At 38.1% G+C, this 19407-nt stretch overlaps 1 protein-coding gene across 1 annotated transcript in view; it reads left to right on the top strand.

The window, feature by feature from the left end:
- The window catches only part of GUCY1A2 (guanylate cyclase 1 soluble subunit alpha 2), a 153420-nt gene extending 135239 nt beyond the window's left edge, over nucleotides 1-18181 (top strand). The window contains exon 8 of the mRNA XM_064718252.1: nucleotides 140-18181. Within this exon, the coding sequence (XP_064574322.1) occupies nucleotides 140-347 (208 nt within the window). The 3' untranslated portion in view covers nucleotides 348-18181. The remainder of the gene's footprint in view (nucleotides 1-139) is intronic.
- The last annotated feature ends 1226 nt before the right edge of the window (nucleotides 18182-19407 follow it).

Consider the following 19407-nt stretch of genomic DNA (forward strand, 5'->3'; position numbering starts at 1 on the left):
CTTAGAATTTCTTTATATGCTACGTAATAGTGTAAACACGTTTTTTACTAGGTTGCACATAGGATCCACCTCTTCCAAAGAGGCATTTTTGGAATGTGTTTTACAGTGTTTTATATCCCTGTGTTTTGTTTTTCTCCAGGCTCTTGAAAAAGGAAGAAAATTTTATTTTTATCCCTCGTTCCCGTGAAGAGCTTCCAGAAAACTTTCCAAAGGAAATTCCTGGGATCTGTTACTTCCTGGAGGTCAGAAGTGGTCAGAAGCCGCCAAAACCTTCCATCCCATCTGCCAGAGTGAGAAAGGTGTCTTACAACATCGGCACCATGTTCCTCCGGGAGACCAGCCTATGAGGCCTGCTGCAGATCAAAGACTTGTCAAAAAAGCACAAGCCCAGAACTGGGTCATGACAGGGGAGTTGGAGGTTCTTTGTGTTTCGCTGCCTTCTTCTGAACAGGCAGTTAAAGCTCCATGTAATGTCAGGCAATAATCATTTTAAAAGGTGGGTAACTGCTGTCGGTAAACAAAGAGGAGATAGGGAAAAAATATTAAACAATGTACTTCCACTTCCAGAGGAATTTCTTTCATAAACTTCAGTCTGGCCCCTCTATGGCAAACAAAACAACGAAACAAAACCCCAACTCTCAAATTAGAGGTTGGTCTTGTTTTGTGCAGAAAGGGTGATGGTTCTCTGTAGATTTGCACCAGCTAAGCAGAATTGAGAGTCAGTTCTGATTATGCATTCCTATATTTAATGTGTTCTTCAGTAAGGTAATGATGTTTTTTAACTTTATGAACAAGCATTTCATACATATACTGTAGAGCTATTGTAACCTTCCTGGCAGGAGGAATTATGACTCAATACAAATATTGTAGGAATTTTACCTATTTTTATACATATTTCACTTTCTGGATAATTACATTCCACATACTGTAAGCTGAGTGAGCTTAGATAGCTTTTCAGAAGAAGTTACTGTATATTTCATACATTCTACCTATCAAACCTTATTGTTATACAAGTGGGAAGAAGGCATTTCTTGACTTTTTTGGCAACAAAAAAAAGAATCAATATTTACAGAATAAAACCCCCACTTTGATAAATCACTTTATCTTGTTTTTATGCTAAAGCTTTAGATGAGCACTGTCTTCTTATATAAAATAACGTTCAGTATTTGTCCTACAGTGTTGTATGTCCAGTCCTTCCAGGACAATGTAAACAAAGTTCAGAAGATCAATGTATGGACAAACAGAAAAGTTCTCTTGTTTTCCCTCTAAATTATCAGCCAAACTGATCTTCAGTAAAAGCCCTGAACTTCTCTAAAATTTTGGTCTTGTGAAAACTTATTCTGAGGAATTCCAGCAGACACTGGAAGATCTCTGGATGGTTTTCCACATTTTTTTTTAATAGGACTTGTTCTCCTAGTCCAGATTGATAGTTGAAAATCCATTCTGTTAATAATGATTGTTCATTTGGAAACTTCCTCTGTTGTTGGATTGGCTGAAAGTCCACTGCTTTATCTAGCTGAGATCAAAAGAACCTCAGAAAGGGAAAGGCAGTACTTTTCCAGGTTTAATGCAAATGGCAGTTCAAGATTTTTGTTAGTCCAAGACAATAAAAAAAAAAAGGAAGAAAACAAAACCAAAAAAACAAACAAAACCAAAACCAAACAAGCAAAAAAAAAAAAAAAAGGCCTATTATTTGCTGTTGAAAATTAATACAGTATTATTGTCTTCAATTAATCCAGTTCAAGCAAGATGTGTATCTGGAACATTTTCAGGCATTTTTTATTTCTCAGGTTTTCTTTTTCACAAGTAGTGGTGGTCAGTTTTCCTGTGTGGTGTGCTGCCTTTGGATCCTGCTGGGGTGGGTGATGTTGTTGTGAGCTTGCAGATTGTTAGTTAAAATCTGTGCCGTGGTTCCAAAGTGGCTTAGCTGCACGTGGGCCTTTAATCACTTCAATCAAAGATAAGGCTCAGCAGCAACTAGGAGGCATAAGATACTCTGCATTTCTCTAATTCAGAACAGAAATTAGTTTGCTTATGTATTTAGTAGTCACAACATGAGGCACCTCTTGAAAATAAGTAAATAAATTTCACTACATTTCAAGATTGTCCAGCTGGATCTTTCTGTGCAGGGAATGACAGTTCTCTATTTCTCCCCTTTGACCAGTAGCCCCTGTGAGTCAGCATGGCACTGCTAGCCTGTGCTGAGAATGTTTCAGAATTCTTTTCCATGAAGCCTTTCTGGATGATAAAGGACTGTCTTGAACCTTCACCAACTTCAGCAGTCAGACAATGTCTGAACTTATTGTGCAGGGGTCAGTTCTTCTTTGTGTAAGGAGGGTAGATGCATGGAAATTAGCCCCAAAATCTATTTTAATGCAAATTTCCTCACTTTCTAGTGGGATACTGATGTTAAAGATTTCTTCCATTGGGATTAGAGCATTGTTGAGATTAGAGTTATTATTTTTTCATCTACCTTGATAAACAGCATATGGAGTTTTGTGGTCTATCTAAAAAATTACTTTAGAAAACTGTTCAATTTGAGATTGTGAAATTTCCATCCAAATTACAGATCTGAGAATTTCCTGCACAAGTTTTAGCCTATAGCCATTAGTTTGCACATACACAGGATGTAGCATGCATTTTTTTACCCTGGGAACACCAGTGAGATGTGTAAGAATCAGAAATGGATCAAAGTTCATGTTTCACCACTGAAAGAGGAATGTCACTTCCCAGCTAATAAATCCATAGTTCTGATGTCATTACTCAGTTCCCTAGAGTGATTTTTTTTCAAATAGTCATTAGTAGATTTAGATTTCAGTCTGACTTCTCTGGCACATCTTCATTGTTCAGTAGTTGCTGATGTCAGAGTCCCAACCTATCTGTCAAGCTCTTTTTCTCTTCTCCCCACCCACACTCCTATGTGAAGAGTACAGATTTTGAGGTTTAGACCAAAAGCTTGTAGTTCAATATCTTGTCTCTTACAGTTGTTAGTAAGAAATGTCTAGGTTAATTCTGCACCTGATCTTGATAATGGAAACGTTTTCATAGCAAATGATGGATAAATGCTAGTTTTACTGGCAAAATGGAGAAGCAATCAAAACCAGTTTGTATCACCATCCTCATCCTCTCAGAGACTTTTTGTTGTATAAGGAGACTTAAAATCAGAGAGATCTGTGTGGGAACTGGTACCACCATTGGTAGTGTTTGCAAATAAATCATCTAGCTCCCCAAATGAGAGTACACTGACTGTATAAAAATACACAGTCTTTGTTTTTCATAAGCTTATGTAAAGTTAACATATCTGGAACTGCAGATGCTAGGTATTACGTTATTTGTGTTATGATGAGGGATGCTAATGAAAAAAGTGTGGGCTCTCTGGGGACATTTTTCTATGTCAATGTGAGGAAAGTGTAAAACAAACTCTCAGCACTTTCTAAATTAGTAGTTGCATCTGCTGCCTTTCATATTCGGTTGCAAGCTTATTTTTTTTTGGACACCTTTACAAAGTGAAGTGGAACTTATTATCAAGATTGATGTTGTCATGTCAATTAGGTGGTAGTCAGACTCAACATTTCTCCAACAACGCTTACTTTTAGTGATAGAGAAAAGGTTCTTATTTTCCTGGCATTGTCTTATAAATAGAAAGGTTCCCAGAATTCTGTACCTTGAGATGATGAGGTGAAGAGGTTAGAGGTGCTGAAATGGTTACAGAAATAATATACTCTAGTTGGAATTTTCTTTCAACTTTTTACTTCCTATAAAACAGAGGATCTTTGGCTCCTCTGAGTAAGAATTTGCATTCTGGTGTTTCTTCTCGTAGCTGCAAGAAGCCACATCTGCTGTCTTGAGTTTCTGTGCAGAACAAATCTACCCTCTCTGAAAAGAGAAGGAGGAGATCTATTTTGTATTGCATGTAGAATTCAAAGGGAAGGTGATGTGAGGATCCCCCTACTGGGTTCATCCATCTCTTTGTGGCCAGTTGCTTGTACAAAGGCCAAAGTAAAGAGAGTCCACAGCCATTTCCCCAGAACACTTTTTACAGATCTCGTGTCAGATTCTTCCATCTGTTTGAAGCTCTCCATCACACAGGCCTTTCTGTGATGCAGTTCATAGAGATCATGAACTCAGAGCAAAAGGGAAATAGTGATGAAGTGGTATGGTGGTGGAAAAATTTTGTTTTGCATCCCTCTGGTAAAATTTGCCATTCAAAGACAAAAGCCTCTGCATGGGAGAATTGCTACTAAGCCAGGACTCTCAAAGTATGGTTTTCTTGCAAGATCCCAAAGGATATTTCAGTTTTAATTTCAGAGAGCCAATAGTCATTAACTGTGATTGTGGTTTTGGCTTCTCTGCTCATTCCCACATTCTGTTTCAGATCTGGGTCTGTTTTGAAGCCTGGAAACACGCCTCTGCAAACAGAAAACCAAAGCTCTTAAAACCTTGGAAATCTTGTATGGGAATTGCCTGTTTTGAAGAAATGCTTGCGATTGAGTCATTAACAGTCCATGGCAGTTCATGTGTGTGCACATGCCATTTCACAGTGCTATCTCCTCTTGTGCTTACAGTGTTCCCTACCAAGCCCATCAGCAAGATTTAACATCCATCTTCCATTTTTTCCTGTATAAAGCAAGCACTGCAAAACCATGACATGCTGTATGCATTTAAAAGTATCAGCACTGCACTAAGATGTAAACTCTGATAACCAGTTTCATATTGTATATGTCTTGCTCTGAATTGATCCTTCTCTCAGGCAATTTAAAAATGAATGGAAAAAAAAAAAAAAAAGCTGTGTTCTCAAACTGCTGTGTTGCATTGCAAATGAGTCTGAGAGCTGCATTGGTTGTTGGGGCAAGCTGAATTGCTGGACAACTTTCTGGTTCTTGAGGTGCCACAAGCTGTCACATGTACGTGCTTCATGCAGACAGTCCTGTCAAGGAATCTGTAATCCAGCAGCAGGGACATGTGAGTTTTCCTCTTCTAGTCTGAGGCCACTATTTCACCTCTGCTGAGTGCACAGAGCTCACTGAGGAGAGCTGATTCCCTGTCCTAATGCAGTCTCAGAGCTTCTGGCTTCCTTTCTGGATTCTGGCGATCTTTTGCAAAATTGTGCATGTGTAGTATTGGAAATAGCAGCGTGCTTAAATTAGCAACAAAACAAGAAGCTAAAAAAAGCTTGTCAAACTCAGAGACAGTTGGTTCCTTTCCCTCGAGGTAATACATTATTCATAATGCTGTACAGGATTGAGGGTGCCAGTGACAGGAGAGGCTGTGGATGAATTAAAGATGCTGAGTGTGCAGTAGACTCAACAAGTAGGAGTTGATTGGCTTCTGCTACTGTTAATAATTCCATCATCTTGCATGCTATGTCCTGCTCTTGTCAGGGTTCTGCTCTCCAAAAGATTTCCACTTACCTTCCCTTAGCACACTGTATGTGACATAGTGAATAATCCCTATTGTTGTTCTAATTAGCATATATTGTTGACATGGCTGCTTACATCTAAAGAATAACTGGGGTTAAAGGGCTGATCTTACTCTTCTGGCAGCAGAGACAAAACTGCTACAGTGGCACAGCAGGCACTCACATCCTTAGAGAGGGAAAAAAAAATGCAGTGCAAGTTTCTACTGGTGGATTTGGGTGAAGTCATTGCATGAACGGCCCATGGCATGTTTTTTAGCTTTCACAAGCACCAAATTTATCTGTGCAGATAGGAGTTACTCCTTAACGATGTTATTCATTTGCAATGCATGAGCAGGCTTACAGCAAAAATCTGTGAAGTGTTTAACCTCATACACATGATTGATCTTTTGTGGCTTGGCTGTTAATCATGCTTGAAAGCAAGAGAGACAGTGAAACTGAGGAATGCAGCGATTCAGTCACAGGCAACAGATCATTCACCTCTGCAGATGCTAGCTTGTTCCTGTGGCTTAGAAAGGTTGACCTCCAGTTGTCTGTGGTCCAGGTTAGTGTCACTGTGTCACTGTAGCAACGAAATGGCCTCTGAAAACAGCATGAGGCATCTCAGTCTGCTTCCCTCTGGGCTAGGGTTCACATTAGAGAGCCCGATACAACATGTGATGCAAAGTGGCAACTTTGCTGGCAGCCTTAACAAAAGAATCAGTGGAAGCAGATGTTAAACCAGCTGTTTGCTCCAGGGATTTTAGTTTCCAAAGGCAGAGTGAGGCTGAATGTGTTTTAATTCGGAGAAAAAGAAAAGAGAGGATTTCAGAGAAACAAGTGTCTTCCTTGGCTAGTAAGGAGGCAGTGGAATTACATGAATCAAGAGGGACATGCTGATTACCTTGGCTGCAGCAGCACCTTCAGTGTCTGGCCCTCTTTGGCATTCCAACAATCAAAGTTTCTTTTGAAAACTGGAGGACAGGCACTTTTCCTGTCAGGCACTTGTCCCCTCTGCTCCCTCTGCTTTAGAAAGAGTATGAGGCTGCCTAAATGCTTGAGTGTGCTTAAATTTCTCAGTGACCGCGGATGGCAAACTTAGACTAGACATCTGTTTTTTAAGATGGCCAAGATAAGGGAGACTGATCCCACTGAATTACATTATTTTCAGCCCAAGTGCTGTGTCTCTGATCTTCTGTTGTGCTGCTTTTCAGCATCTTGCACTGGCCAGAATAACTAGAATCGAACTAAGTGTCAGAGGGGTAGATAAGCATATTCCAAGATAAGTGAAGTGTTACCACTGTAGCCATGGTGACTGTTGCGAACGCGGGCTACTGCACTTCTGCAGATCCCTCCTAGTGTCTGAACCCTTTGCATGTGATACCAGCACTGCCAGCACAACTCTGGGATGCCATGAGGAGTGTGATTTACAAAAGGTTCTGAGCTTTGAGCCCCTAGCCCAGTTAGGCAAAACCTGTGTGCCCCATTCGTCTGAACTGTATGCCAGAATGCTTGTGTAAGCCTTATCCTGATGGTAGTAACACATACAGATTCTAAAGAACAGAGGGATAGCTGCCAGGTTATCATTAACGTACATTTTTTTGTGCTTTTGTGAATTTTTTGGCCCCAAATTAACTTTCTATTAGCAGAAGGTGTCACACTGAGCTTCTTGTTTTCTAGGTAATTATTCCTTAGCAATACTCTCTAATGACTATTCTTGAAGCAATAAGTAAAGCCATGTTAATCTCTTCTGTGTAGGCTCCTGTGCAACACCTATCACCTTAACAAACCACTTTTCAGTGGGACATTAAATGGCAGAATAACACCCTGATGTGTACGGTTGGTCCTTCCATCCTCTTCCTCAGAGAAGAGGAGGATGTAATGGAATAATTTGATTTTTTTAAGTGGTGTTTTTTTTTTAGTTTTTTAAAAGTATATGTTGCTACTCACTTAAATAATTAAGAGCAAAATTAGAACTATGGACCAGAATTAGAAAAGAGTTTTGGATGTAAAAAGTATTTTAAAAGACTGTCTACTAAGTAAGACTAGTCTCACATTCTAGATAAACAATAGGGGTAATAGATGTAAGACACACCCAGGAATGATAAATAGGAGTAGTAAACCAGGCAGGTATATGCAATGGATTGTTTCTGTTTTATACACAAGAGTAAATAGATGCTTAAACCGATTAATACCCACAGAGGGCAAATGCTGTTTAATCCATTTTAGCATTTGTTTATTACCAGTACATCCCTAAGGTATTATTTTTTCCTTTCTTAATGAGATTGGAACATACTGTTAAATCAATATCAGAGTTTCTGAACTTATTGCAAAAGAACAAGCTTAGGAATAAATAAACATCAAGGAGAGATTTTTTTAGATGTGAGCCATTGCATGAGAGAACAGATCACATGGAAAAGAAAAAGGAGGTACTGACAGATATAATTATTTTAGAAGTTTCTATGGCACTTCTGATTGATTGAAATAATTCTGAAACTGTACACTGAAAGCCTGGCATCTCAGTTCAGATTATTTGCATTTCCTAAGAAGAAGCAGGTAATTTTTAAATTCACATTAAGGGTAATAGTTCTCAATCCCATTTTCTCTGCTTGAATGCAACATTTTTCTGAAAGTTGAATCTTTGCTGAGTGACCCTGACGTTCTGGATGCCTAAATAAGTTTTGGAAATGTGTGTTGGAAATCCCCCCTCTAAATTAATTCCCATGTGCTTGTCAGTGTTTAAGGGTATAAACATTCTTCTCTGGAAACTTCTTGTAGGTCCTGCAAGTATATAAATAAGAAGCATCTGAAGAAAGTGAAGTCTGTGTGTAGGAGAGGGCAGCTGTACGTAGTATGTAGATGTGGTGCTGATGTTAGCTTTTATCTATGTGGAAGCAACTCTGAGGGTATAAGGTTGAATTTTAGAGTCTATAATCCTTAAAGTTTTAGTGGAATTGCATGAGAAATGCATGATGTTGGAGTTTTTTATTTTGAGCAAGAGTTGAATCTCTACTTACAGAGAAAAATTGTGGGGGTAAAAGAAAATCTAGAAAGCCTAAATGCAAAATGAAAAGAGTGTCCTGCTGTTTTGTATTATTTGGCTTTTCTGCAGGTAGGACTAAGAATTCCTCCATGAGTTTCAATACTGAATGCAACACTAGATGTGAAACAGGGCAAGTGAGATACTTTGCCAACTGGAAATTTGGAGGTGGTAGTAAGAATGTCTTTTAAAAAGTATATAGGGATAAATGTTAACACTTTTTTTAAAAAAGGAGACTGCTTTGCTCTGTAAGTAAATATTGTTTATAAATATCTAAACAGAAAGAAAGCTTGGAATATTGTTGTATCATAATAAAAAAGTACAAAGTCTGTGAGATAATCTGCAGTTGACACTTCCCTTTAGAAACAGGAATATATTGAGTTTTCTGCACATTCAACCAAGAGTTGTCTGTAGTAAATTTCCAAGGAAGTGGTATTTTACCCAGTAGCTTCTGCAGAAATATCATGCAGATTATATTGAGTAAGGCCAAAATTTAATTCCGTTGTTTAGAGATACAGAGCATCCCAAAACCAAGCTTTAAATATGCTCACTGTCAGGACAGCATTGTGCCCTTTACTGAAGTCTAAACAAAACCCATTCTAGAAAAAACTCCCATCCTAATACGTGACATTTATACTGCCTTGCTGAAAATTAGGGCTTCACTAAGTTGCAAACATTAATGTCTTTGATGTGAGAATATTCCTTATTATTCTTATGTCTCACTGTGCCCAAGTTGCACTGGGGTCCTCTAGAGAACCAAGGATTTGGGGAGTTGCTGTAAATATGAGTGAAATTCAGCTGATCTGCATTTAAGCATCTAAAACTTATGTCTGGTCTGAGCTAGTCAGGTCAGTTCCCTCTACAGTCAGTGCAGACGTCCTGGCATTTTAAAGATTGAGCAGTCCTGGAGAAAGTGTTAGGGATGAGATAAACCACTGCCTTAGCTATGCTCTTCCCTTTCCTCCCCAGTGACCACTGTGGAGGACTGGTTCAGATTAGCTGCCATGCTGTAGGTGAGATAAATCCCACTGCTGTTAAGAATAAAAAGGTGTAAAAAATAGAACATCAAATACATATGGAGACAAAAACACTGGGGCAAGGGCTTGGCTTCAGCCAGAGATTCAAAGGGACATGACAGTAAAATTATTAATATATAAGATTTTAGAAGTCAGACTAGGAGTTTATTCTAGTTATAAGAACATCAATTTCAGTTTAAAACTAACAATCTGTGATTGTTGCTAACTCCCCAATTTTGCTCTAAGATAGCACTAGTGTATTATCTGATATATTCAGAGCCAAGAGCCCTCTCTCCAAACCATTATCTTTACTGCTCGATTCTGTCTGGAAATAGCTACTTAATAAATCCATCCATCCATCCATCCATCCATCCATCCATCCATCCATCCATCCATCCATCCATCCATCCCAGAAATGTATATTTTTTTAACACTGAAATATAAATTTTCCTCAACAATTTTTTTTCTGTTTTGTTTTCTTGAAAAAAAATTGCAGGCACAGCAATATAGTATACAGGTCAGTGTCTGCAGTCACTTGGGAAAGAAAGGAGAGCAGAGGGTGAGGTGCTGGCTGGATGTTCTCTCACACTGATCGCAGTTACTAAAGCTTCTATCTGACACCTCTGAGTCACACTTGTGTTTGATGCCCTTGGAGTACCCAGATTCTCAGGAGTCAGGAACATGTGTCAGGCTCTGAACGAGAGAGGAGTGGGAAGAACCAGGGCTGCTCCTCTGCTACACTGCCCCCATACGTCTCTCTTCTGTTTGCAGTTGCCATTCTGATCCTTAGACATCTGTGGTGATTTTCACCGCAGTCATGGTCCGTGGGAAAGTTCCTCTTGAGAGGAATCAATAGTATGTACTCCTCCACACTGTGAACTGTTGCTCTCCAGAGAAAAGGATTAGAAATAGTATTGTCCTCAAGAGCTGAGAAAACTTGCAGATTTTCCATGTACAGTAAACAGTTTCTATAATTACCAGGAAAACAAAACAGACAGGCAGAGCTGTGCAGCAGGGCCAGCCCATCTCATACACACTGCTGTGATAATGAAATCCAAACCCTGTGGAATTGCAGACACATTATTCTCACTTGCTTTAAAGGTCAGCTAAAAAGCTGATTTCTCAAATGGGTTCATAGCTCTGAGACAACATAACACTAGTCATTTCTTCCAACAAATTGCAGTTGTCAGAGAAACTGGAGTAGTAGCTCATGGAGCTAAAAATAGGCACTATGAGCTTGCCAGAGAGGGGTGAAATCAGTGACAGAGGTGAAGGTCCATCAAAATATCATAACATCTGGAGAAAAAGCATCAAAATGGTCAACTGAAATCAATTTAGCCATAAAATTACATTACAAAGAATTGAAATCACAAAGAAGAAGAATGACAAGGTTTACTCTTAATTCTTATTCACCTTCTAAATCTGCTTGCAGTTTCTGTTTTATCTGCTGAATCAGTTTGGCCACAGTCCCTCCAAAGTTAAGTACCACAAGTTAAGCACTGAAAGTCGTGTTAAAGCCATTATTTGAATACCGAAAATAAGTTTTTGGCTTGACATTTCCATCTTCTTCGCAGGAGGGAGGAGAAGATAATTTATTGCTAAATTTATTCAACTGAAAAATAAAAGCTAAACTCCCAAAACCCAAATCTAATAACAGAGCTATAGTGAAAGAAAATTTCCAAACCTCAGCAAATCTTTACTAAAAAGGAGGTAATTATTTTTCATTGCCTCAAACATTTGCATTTTAAAGAATTCTCTTCTGTGCCATGATTTTGCAAGTTCATATTGCTTCTTGCTTGGATTTAACAAACTAAACAAAACAAACCACTTCTTTATTCTTAATTCTTCTTCAATTACTAATTTTTTGCAGCAGGGCAATTCCACCATGCTGTGTATGACCCTGAAGGAGCAGCAATCCACTGCAGACAGAGTACCTCAGCCTGTTTAGTCAAGGTGAAAAATTCTTCAAGGAACAGGCTGGGACTCAGCTAAGACAGGGCTGGCAGGAGTTGCGTGCTGTTTCTACTATGACTTAAGTAATTATTTTTATTATATATTCAAAAGTTGACCTATGCATAGCTCAGGAATAACCTTCACCACTTTCTTTACAAACTCTTCCTGTAGTATGCGTCTTTTCTGCACACCTGTTATAAAATCTCTGCATTTCAGATCTAAGGCACTGACAAGTATAGGGTATAAACAATAGCTTATGTCAGTGAAGCAAATCACTGTAAAAATATTTCTAAAGTATTTATGCTCATTGTCTTTTGGATATCGTATCAGCTGAAGTTCTCTTTGCAAATTTTTGTTCTTGCAGAAGTCCTCATTGTAAAAGAGGCCAAGAGTAATCTTGATTTTGGGAATTAATTAGCATCAGTGCAGTTTATCTGGCATTCAGTGTGTCCCATTATTATCATGGTGATGAGGTTCAGTGGTGGAACAGAAATGTCAGGACAAGCAGCACGAGCAGTTACCTGCATCACACGTCCTACACATTATCTAGGCATTCCATGGCATACTTTGAATTTTATAGAACATGATGTGACTGATTAAATTTGCAGAAATGTAGTTAGAGATAAATAATACAAATATGTGGACATTGTCTGATAGCTGTCTTGAGATATTATGGATATAGTGTCACCTACCCTTGGGATTACTCTAAACCAAATCATGCACCTTTAGCATCCATCCTTACTTCAGTGAAAAGCTTGGCCATCTTCATCCCTTTACTTTTTAAACTTCAGTTTCTTTAAAGCCCAGAGGTCAATGACTCAAGTATTTTCCAGCAAAGTATTACAAGAGAACAGTAACTGGGTTTTTTTTTTTTTTTGTTGGTTTTATTCCCCCCTGAATATGATGTGCCCCACTGCTAGGACTGACTACATTCCTGCTGGATATAAGCTTGACCTTTCCCAGTTCACTAAAATTTGCTAAAGTTCTTCTTTGCAGGATCCCATAGTGTTTTGAAGAGGCTGTGTGTATTCTGTTTGTGCAAGTCACAGGTGCAACACATAAATATTAAGGTGTTCTCAGATCACCATCCTGCAGAGTCCAACCAATGATTTCACAGCCACAAATAATCCTCTTAACTCCCTTTGCCACTTTGCTCTGCCTCTATGGCCAACCCTAGAGAAGGAACTGAATGCTACTAAAAATAATCTGCTGGTTTATATTTATATATTTCAGTGGGATTAGTTTGCAATAAGCAGAAACTTTTGCAAAACAAGCTTGTATTATTGGCATGAAATTCACAGCCTGGGCCTACCAAGTCATAGTTCAGTCTCTTCCCAAAACCTTTGAGAACAAATTGAACTTCGCAGTATCTCGCCTAGAAGAAGAGATAACAGTTTTCCAGTTGTCTGGGACTGTGATTCTGGCTCTCCCTTCTAATCTGGAGTAATGAAATTCAAGAAAGTGTGAATGGAAAGTAATTTCTGGTACTTTGTTGAACAATTTTTCCAGCAACCAGCTGAAATTGGTGATTTAACTGGTGATTCATTCAGGCTCATCTTCATTTCCTCTGAAAGGAATGCTAGAGGACAATTAACTTTGCTGCCTTAGAGTTGTATCTTTCAACTTTTCCCTTTAATTTCTGTGTTGCCAAAGTAAAATCTGAGGGCTAATTCCTGTCTAAGGTGGTCACATACATCTGTAGTAGCAGAGCCAGACATTTGTGAAGATGACTTGGATAATTGTAGGAAGATGGATTTCACTTGAGTTCATGATGCTCAGTTCTGGGAGTGGGAATTTCAGGAAGGGTTATGAACCACCATTGCTGGTGTGTCGATTACTGAGAGCAGACCAAAGGGACAGAACTGTTCAGTAGAGTACAGTTTCAGTTTCAGCTTTATGAATGCTGAGAATTGCTGCTTGTCTTGTTTCAATCTTCTCTGTTCTGGATGCTGGAGAAAAGTATTTCGTCCTCCTAAAATGTGAAGAGTGACCACCTCCAAGCCTGCACTCCTGTGGAAATGGACAAATGTCCATCCCCTGGTGCAAATGCTTTTTGTGTAGTTCTGTAGTACTATTTTAGTGTTGTCTTACAGAGCTTATGTGAAGAGACTTGTACAAGCATTCTGCACTGATAAGATTAAAACCTTGTACTATCAACAATGGTTGCTTAGCATTAAAATGATCTTGGATGCCATTATAGAGTTCTGTCAGGGTTTAGAGCACTGAGATGTTTGTGGACCTGAATCTGTTTGTATGAAATTTCTTACAGACAAAGGATAATCTAATTAATGACAGTATTTCCAGTTTAGTAACACACAGAGGAGGTAAGGCAGTGTCCCTAGAGACTTCTGTCAACTTAATGATTAAGAGATTAATTTTAGTACTCTGTAAATCTGAACATTGTTTTGAAACATCAGCCTGCGATCAATTGGGAGGGGATGGGGCTGGTTAGAGTTTTGCTGTCAGAGGGCATGAACAGAAAAGCTCAGAAAACATATAAGCCAGGATCTTCCCACACTGAAATCAAGGGATTAATTGCAAAATTGCATCTGATTACTTGTCCTGTAACTAGCTGTTCAACAAAGGAATCCACCTGCCAACAGAAGCAGACTCCATACAAACTATCACATGCTGCATTTCAATTTTTTTATTGGGATTTGTTCGCCAGACTTAGCGGTCTGGAAGTTCCAGTAAGTACCTCTGGTTGAAAGTTGCTATTTCAGTTATGATTGCTTCCCCAAACCAACTGAATTTATTACTAACCAAAGACTTACCTACTTGAAGAAAAAAAACAAAAACAAAACAGTAAATTTGGTTCTGTCATTTGTGTCTTTGACTGTGAGCAGTTGAAGTGCATGATGTATGTACTAACCAGGCCTGTGCTGTGGCATTGAACAAGTTATTCAGGGCTGCAGCACCAGTATAACACATTTAGAATTCAGTATTAATCCCTCCTTGGGACCATGAGTCTATGTAAAAAAACTTGATGTGCCATATGTGTAGGCCATGGGAAAATTGTGTGTGCAGTGAAATATATACGGTCTTAAAAGCTTTAACATTTGTACTGCTCTTCCTATAACAGAATGTATGTCTTGATAGCTGTTGATCCTATGAGCTTCTGAAAAAAAAAATGTAATCTAAAGTTTATTCTTCTTGTCTTAAAATTACTGTTTTGTGTCTAACTGTTTACACAGACCTGCATACAGCAAAGGGTCTTTCTCTGTATGTTGCTGGGAAATGGAAAAGCAGATGCTATTTGTAAATCTTGCAGGCTTAGAGAGATCAGTGAATACCTTTCCTGAATCTCCTCCTGATAAGCCACTTCTATTTACTAGCAAATGCAAACAGTGCCAATAGCCTGGGCCTTCTTTAGAGGAAACAAAACAGCCTTGTTCTGTTCCACTTCTCTTGATGCTTCTTATTTTAATCTTTTTGCCTCCTTTTGAGTAGGCTTTGGTGATACAATTCTTCCAAAGCGTAACTGAGGACAGTTTGCCTTTCTTACCCCTTTTTTTTCAAAGCCACTGAAGGCCTCAAACAAGAAGAAGAAACTTTACAAAACTCATGCAGGTATGTTGTTAACAGATAGCAGAAGGTTAAACAGCCTTCTCAGAGTAGCCCAGACTATCTTTTAGCAGCGTGCCTGCTCTGTGCTGTGACTTGACATCTCGCTTTCATAGTGTGACCTGCTATTAATGGTGTTTGTTGCAATGAGGTCCTTTTAGTTTGTCCTAAAAGATTTTGCTTGTTTGTCACCATATTAGAAACATAATGTACACTCTATAAGAAAAGCAATATACGATATACTATACATCTTCTATTTCAATGCCTCCAGTTTTAGGCTAGTATTCATATCAGTGTTTATAATCAAAATACAGGTTTTTCTCATTCTTCACAGGACCAAGCAAAGTTTTGCCTCGTCTAAATACTGACAGTAACATTTCTATTCAACAAATACTCTTTTCTCATGCTTCTAGTTTTCTTGTGATGGGCTCCATCCTACTGATTCCCCATTAATGCATTTGAAAGGGAAAAGTAATGGGCTATTTCAGTGCATGACCTTTGCACAGTACCTGATTCATAAAGATAAATAGATCCAAAATTTCATTTATGAGTTACTAGAGATCAGCAAAACAACAAAAATCCTTTGAAGTTCAGCTGAGGAAATTCTGAAGTTCTTGTATTGCTTATTTAGTTTTGCATTTTTTTGAGTCTTGGTAATGGATATATTTGATGAAGCCTTTGCCATAACACTGGCATCTTCACAGAAGCTGTTCTAATTTCTGCTTCCAGTTATATGTGAAAGTGTACTGTAGAGAAATTATCTGGATTTAAAAAAAAATCATGCAAGTTTTATTCACATCAATTCTTGCTTTATATGACCGCATCCTCTGGTAGGTAGCTCACTTTAGTTAATTCTTGTCATAATAGTAGTACAGTGTCCATAAAAATGTTTCTGCAGTGAAACCTCACTCAAAAATATTTTGATCCTGATTGTGACCAGGATGCCTTTATTTCAGAGTTCAGTCACTGAAGAGGTGGTCAAAGAAGACAGAATATTAGGAAAAATCAAGAAATTTTTGTGTATATGGTTAAAAAAAGTGATATGATGGAGAAGAAATTGAGTTGATTTTTTTCCTCATTAAAATTTGCTTATACACATTACAGCTGCTCATAAAATATTTATTTCTTCCTTCACTGTCTTTCTTTTGCAATCAAAAGATTTCCAAAGCAAAAAAGTTACCTGGTGACTTTGTACAAATTACGTAGCAAATGCAATCCAGACACCAAATCCATCCAGACTTTAGTAGTCCCCAAGGCAGCTAATTCACTGGAAATCATTGACAGAGCTTGTTCTTCTGAACACTGTAATGACACAGTATGAAATGCACCAGTTCACTTACATTGTTGGCTGCTCAAGATTCCACCCAGACTGTATTTATTATTCTTCTCCCATTGCTTGGAAAGGAGGGGAAAAAAAAGGGAGAAAAAAGCTTAGGTCTGTGTCTCTGCATTACTCGAGTTCTCATATGTGCCGACTGCATCTGATAGTACATTGCAGACTTGCTTTCCTATGACAGAGAAGATGGTTTATCTCTTTTGTGCTACTTTTTTTTTTCCCTGTCAGGAATTTTTTGACATCTCTTCAACCATGTCAGTAACTTTTTTTGGGCTCCTCAATGCCTGGAAATCCTGGATGAAAGGCCATGCTAAACATGTGCAGAACAATTTTGTATCTCAGGTGAGAAGTTTTGTAGGGATATTTTAGGTTTATTGCTAGGGGCAGACCAACTTTCCAAGTTCAGTGGGCTCACCTTATGCTGTAGAGCTGATGTGTAAAGGCACAACACATGTTGACATGTAACTCAGCCATGCAGACACATGGTCAATGCAGTTCAGCATGGCAAATCCTGAGAAAACGGAATTTGCAGCAATTGGAATTTCAGATGTTGGCAGGAGTACATGATTTGTACCACCTTCTCTCTCTTGTGTCATGGAAACTATCTAGAAATATAGGAAAATAATTAGGAAAGAAAAAAGAAACAAATGAGGGCAATTGTGAGGCAGAGCTCATTTATCAAATTTCACATTCCAGAGGTGGAACTAAAACCATTCAAATTCAGTGGTCAGTGCTGATCAGCCGTCTCATAGGAGTTCCATCTCAGTTTCCATATGTAAATTTCATACTGAGCAGCTATAATACTGCCACGGGCAGGAGGTGTTTGGCTTTTCAATAACCACTAAAAGATTGGGTAGAGATTGGTTGCTGGAGTGCTCAATACCCAAATACTTGCTGGGTCTTGGCAAGTGGAATTCAGTTTCCAGCAAGGTTTTGTGGCAGGAACTTTGAATGTTCTTGTGAATCAGGACTGACCAGGGGTGGTCCCAAGCCTTCACAACACACGTCCAGGACCAGTTTTACACACATCCTACACACATGCCTACAGATTTTATGAATCAGGTCTGTGATCAATGTTTTGAACAGTTCGTTTGCTGCAGTTTCTTGGGGTTATTCTCTCTTGGTTTGCACTGTAAATAATACTGTACATCTCCTATTTTATTATACAAATGCCATGTGAGTTGCTTATTTTTAAAATGTTATATAGCTCTGTTATGATTTATTTGCGATGCCATAATACAGTATTGATTTAATATACAATGTATCTCAAAGGCATGAGTGAAAATGCTTATATTTTGCAATGTCAAATATTTTATTTTTGTTTTTTAAAATGAATACATTTCATCCTATGCAGTTCCATAAATGTTTCTTAAGTGGCTCATTATGTCTGGAAAGATTGCTTCCTCTCCAGTAGTGCAAGCATAAGAACTAGTATTCCTGATCAAAATCATCAGATATATCATCTAGCAATTTCAGATTAGAAATGTATGTACAAATATGTAAGCATTTATAGTTAATCAGAACATCTATTATATCTTCCTTGCTTTTCATGTAATGATACATTTTAATCATTTTGTATTCTTTTTATTTGTAATTATTTGTGACTCATACACAGTGTAAATAACATGTTTCATTATGCAAGTTTTTTAGGTATTCAAGACTACAAAAAAGTTTGTATATGAAAAGAAATTGATAGTAGATTGGAATGACATAAAATAAAGTGGTGATGACTATGTTCTATTTATACTGTTCATTTCCAAGATGTCTGTTAAAGAAAAAACATTTTATTTGCCCTTTAATGTCCAACCAGTTATTTGAAGTATATTTACATCAATAAATCATGCAAAAGTCTATTAAAAGTCATGAAGAATCATTGATATTTTCTTTTTTTTTTCTGTTTATGGTTTACCTATGGAGAGCAGAATTTAAATATACTAAAATCCAGTTCAGTGGGAACAGTCCAAGAAGTCAGTGAAGGTATTTCTGAAAAAGAACTTTTTTCCTCAAACCTCACCTTTTAGCCCAAATCCAAATTTATTTTCAAACAATAAACCTGTAAAATATGTTTTAACAAAATGCTAAATGCTTGAATACATTTTGCATATTTTCCTTGATATGTAATCTTTGGTTTTCATGGACATGACCATGCTAAAACCTTACTAAAGCCTTTGTTCTCGACTGAACTTCTGGCATTTTGAGGCAGAGCTTCTCAGGAAATTTAACAGATTGTTGGAAAAAAAAAAAGTCTGGTGTGGGTGATGCTACAACAGCTGATTTCAGTGATTGTTCAGTTCTTGGTTCTGTAGAGCAACAGAGCAGATCAGATTTCCTTCCTGGAGAACAGGGTGAGAGAACAGGTGACATGGCAGAGGAATCCCAGCACCAGCTCCTTGCTGCCAGTGCAGGAACAAAGGGAGCTGGCATGCTCTAGTGCCATGAGCTTGGCAAATGCTGCTCATGTTGCCCACTTTTTCATTCCTTCTTAATCTTTCCTATATCCCCAAGTGAGAAAATGACTCATTCTGCTCTGCTATTTTTTACAGAAGACCATTAACTAGAATTGGTTGCAATATTTTTCTTCAGAATGTGCTACTGGGAGAAAATGGCATTTCAATCAATTCTATGTGTTGTTGGGGAGTTGATTCTGACATTTTTGTTCTAAATGTGCTTCGCTCTTACATGCTAAAGCTAAAGCTAAGGAAGGTCTAACCTGTCCTGAAATTTCAGGGCTTTTGCTGGCTTTAAGCGTAGTGAATATTTTCTAGGAAGCAGACTGATAATTTGCCTATTCCTGTCTTGAAAATTACTTCAGAAAATTATTTTGAAATTTTTAGATGGGAAGCTTAATAACTCCAGTATATGGAAGTCAGTTCTTGTCCTCATATTTGAGCATCATGTGTGTTAGCCAGGAAATTATGATAAAGACAATTATCAGAGACTTACCGTGAGGGTTAGTCTCTTATGAATATAACACTACATTTTGAGATTTCACTTTCTCCAATAAAGTCCTTTTATGTGACTGTATAAATGCAAGGAATGTAAGAAGTGCATTCATCTTAACACTCATGTGCATTAAAGATAATTCCAGGAGAGAAGTATATAA

Source organism: Zonotrichia leucophrys, chromosome 1, assembly GCF_028769735.1.
Source record: "Zonotrichia leucophrys gambelii isolate GWCS_2022_RI chromosome 1, RI_Zleu_2.0, whole genome shotgun sequence".
Taxonomy (NCBI): domain Eukaryota; kingdom Metazoa; phylum Chordata; class Aves; order Passeriformes; family Passerellidae; genus Zonotrichia; species Zonotrichia leucophrys.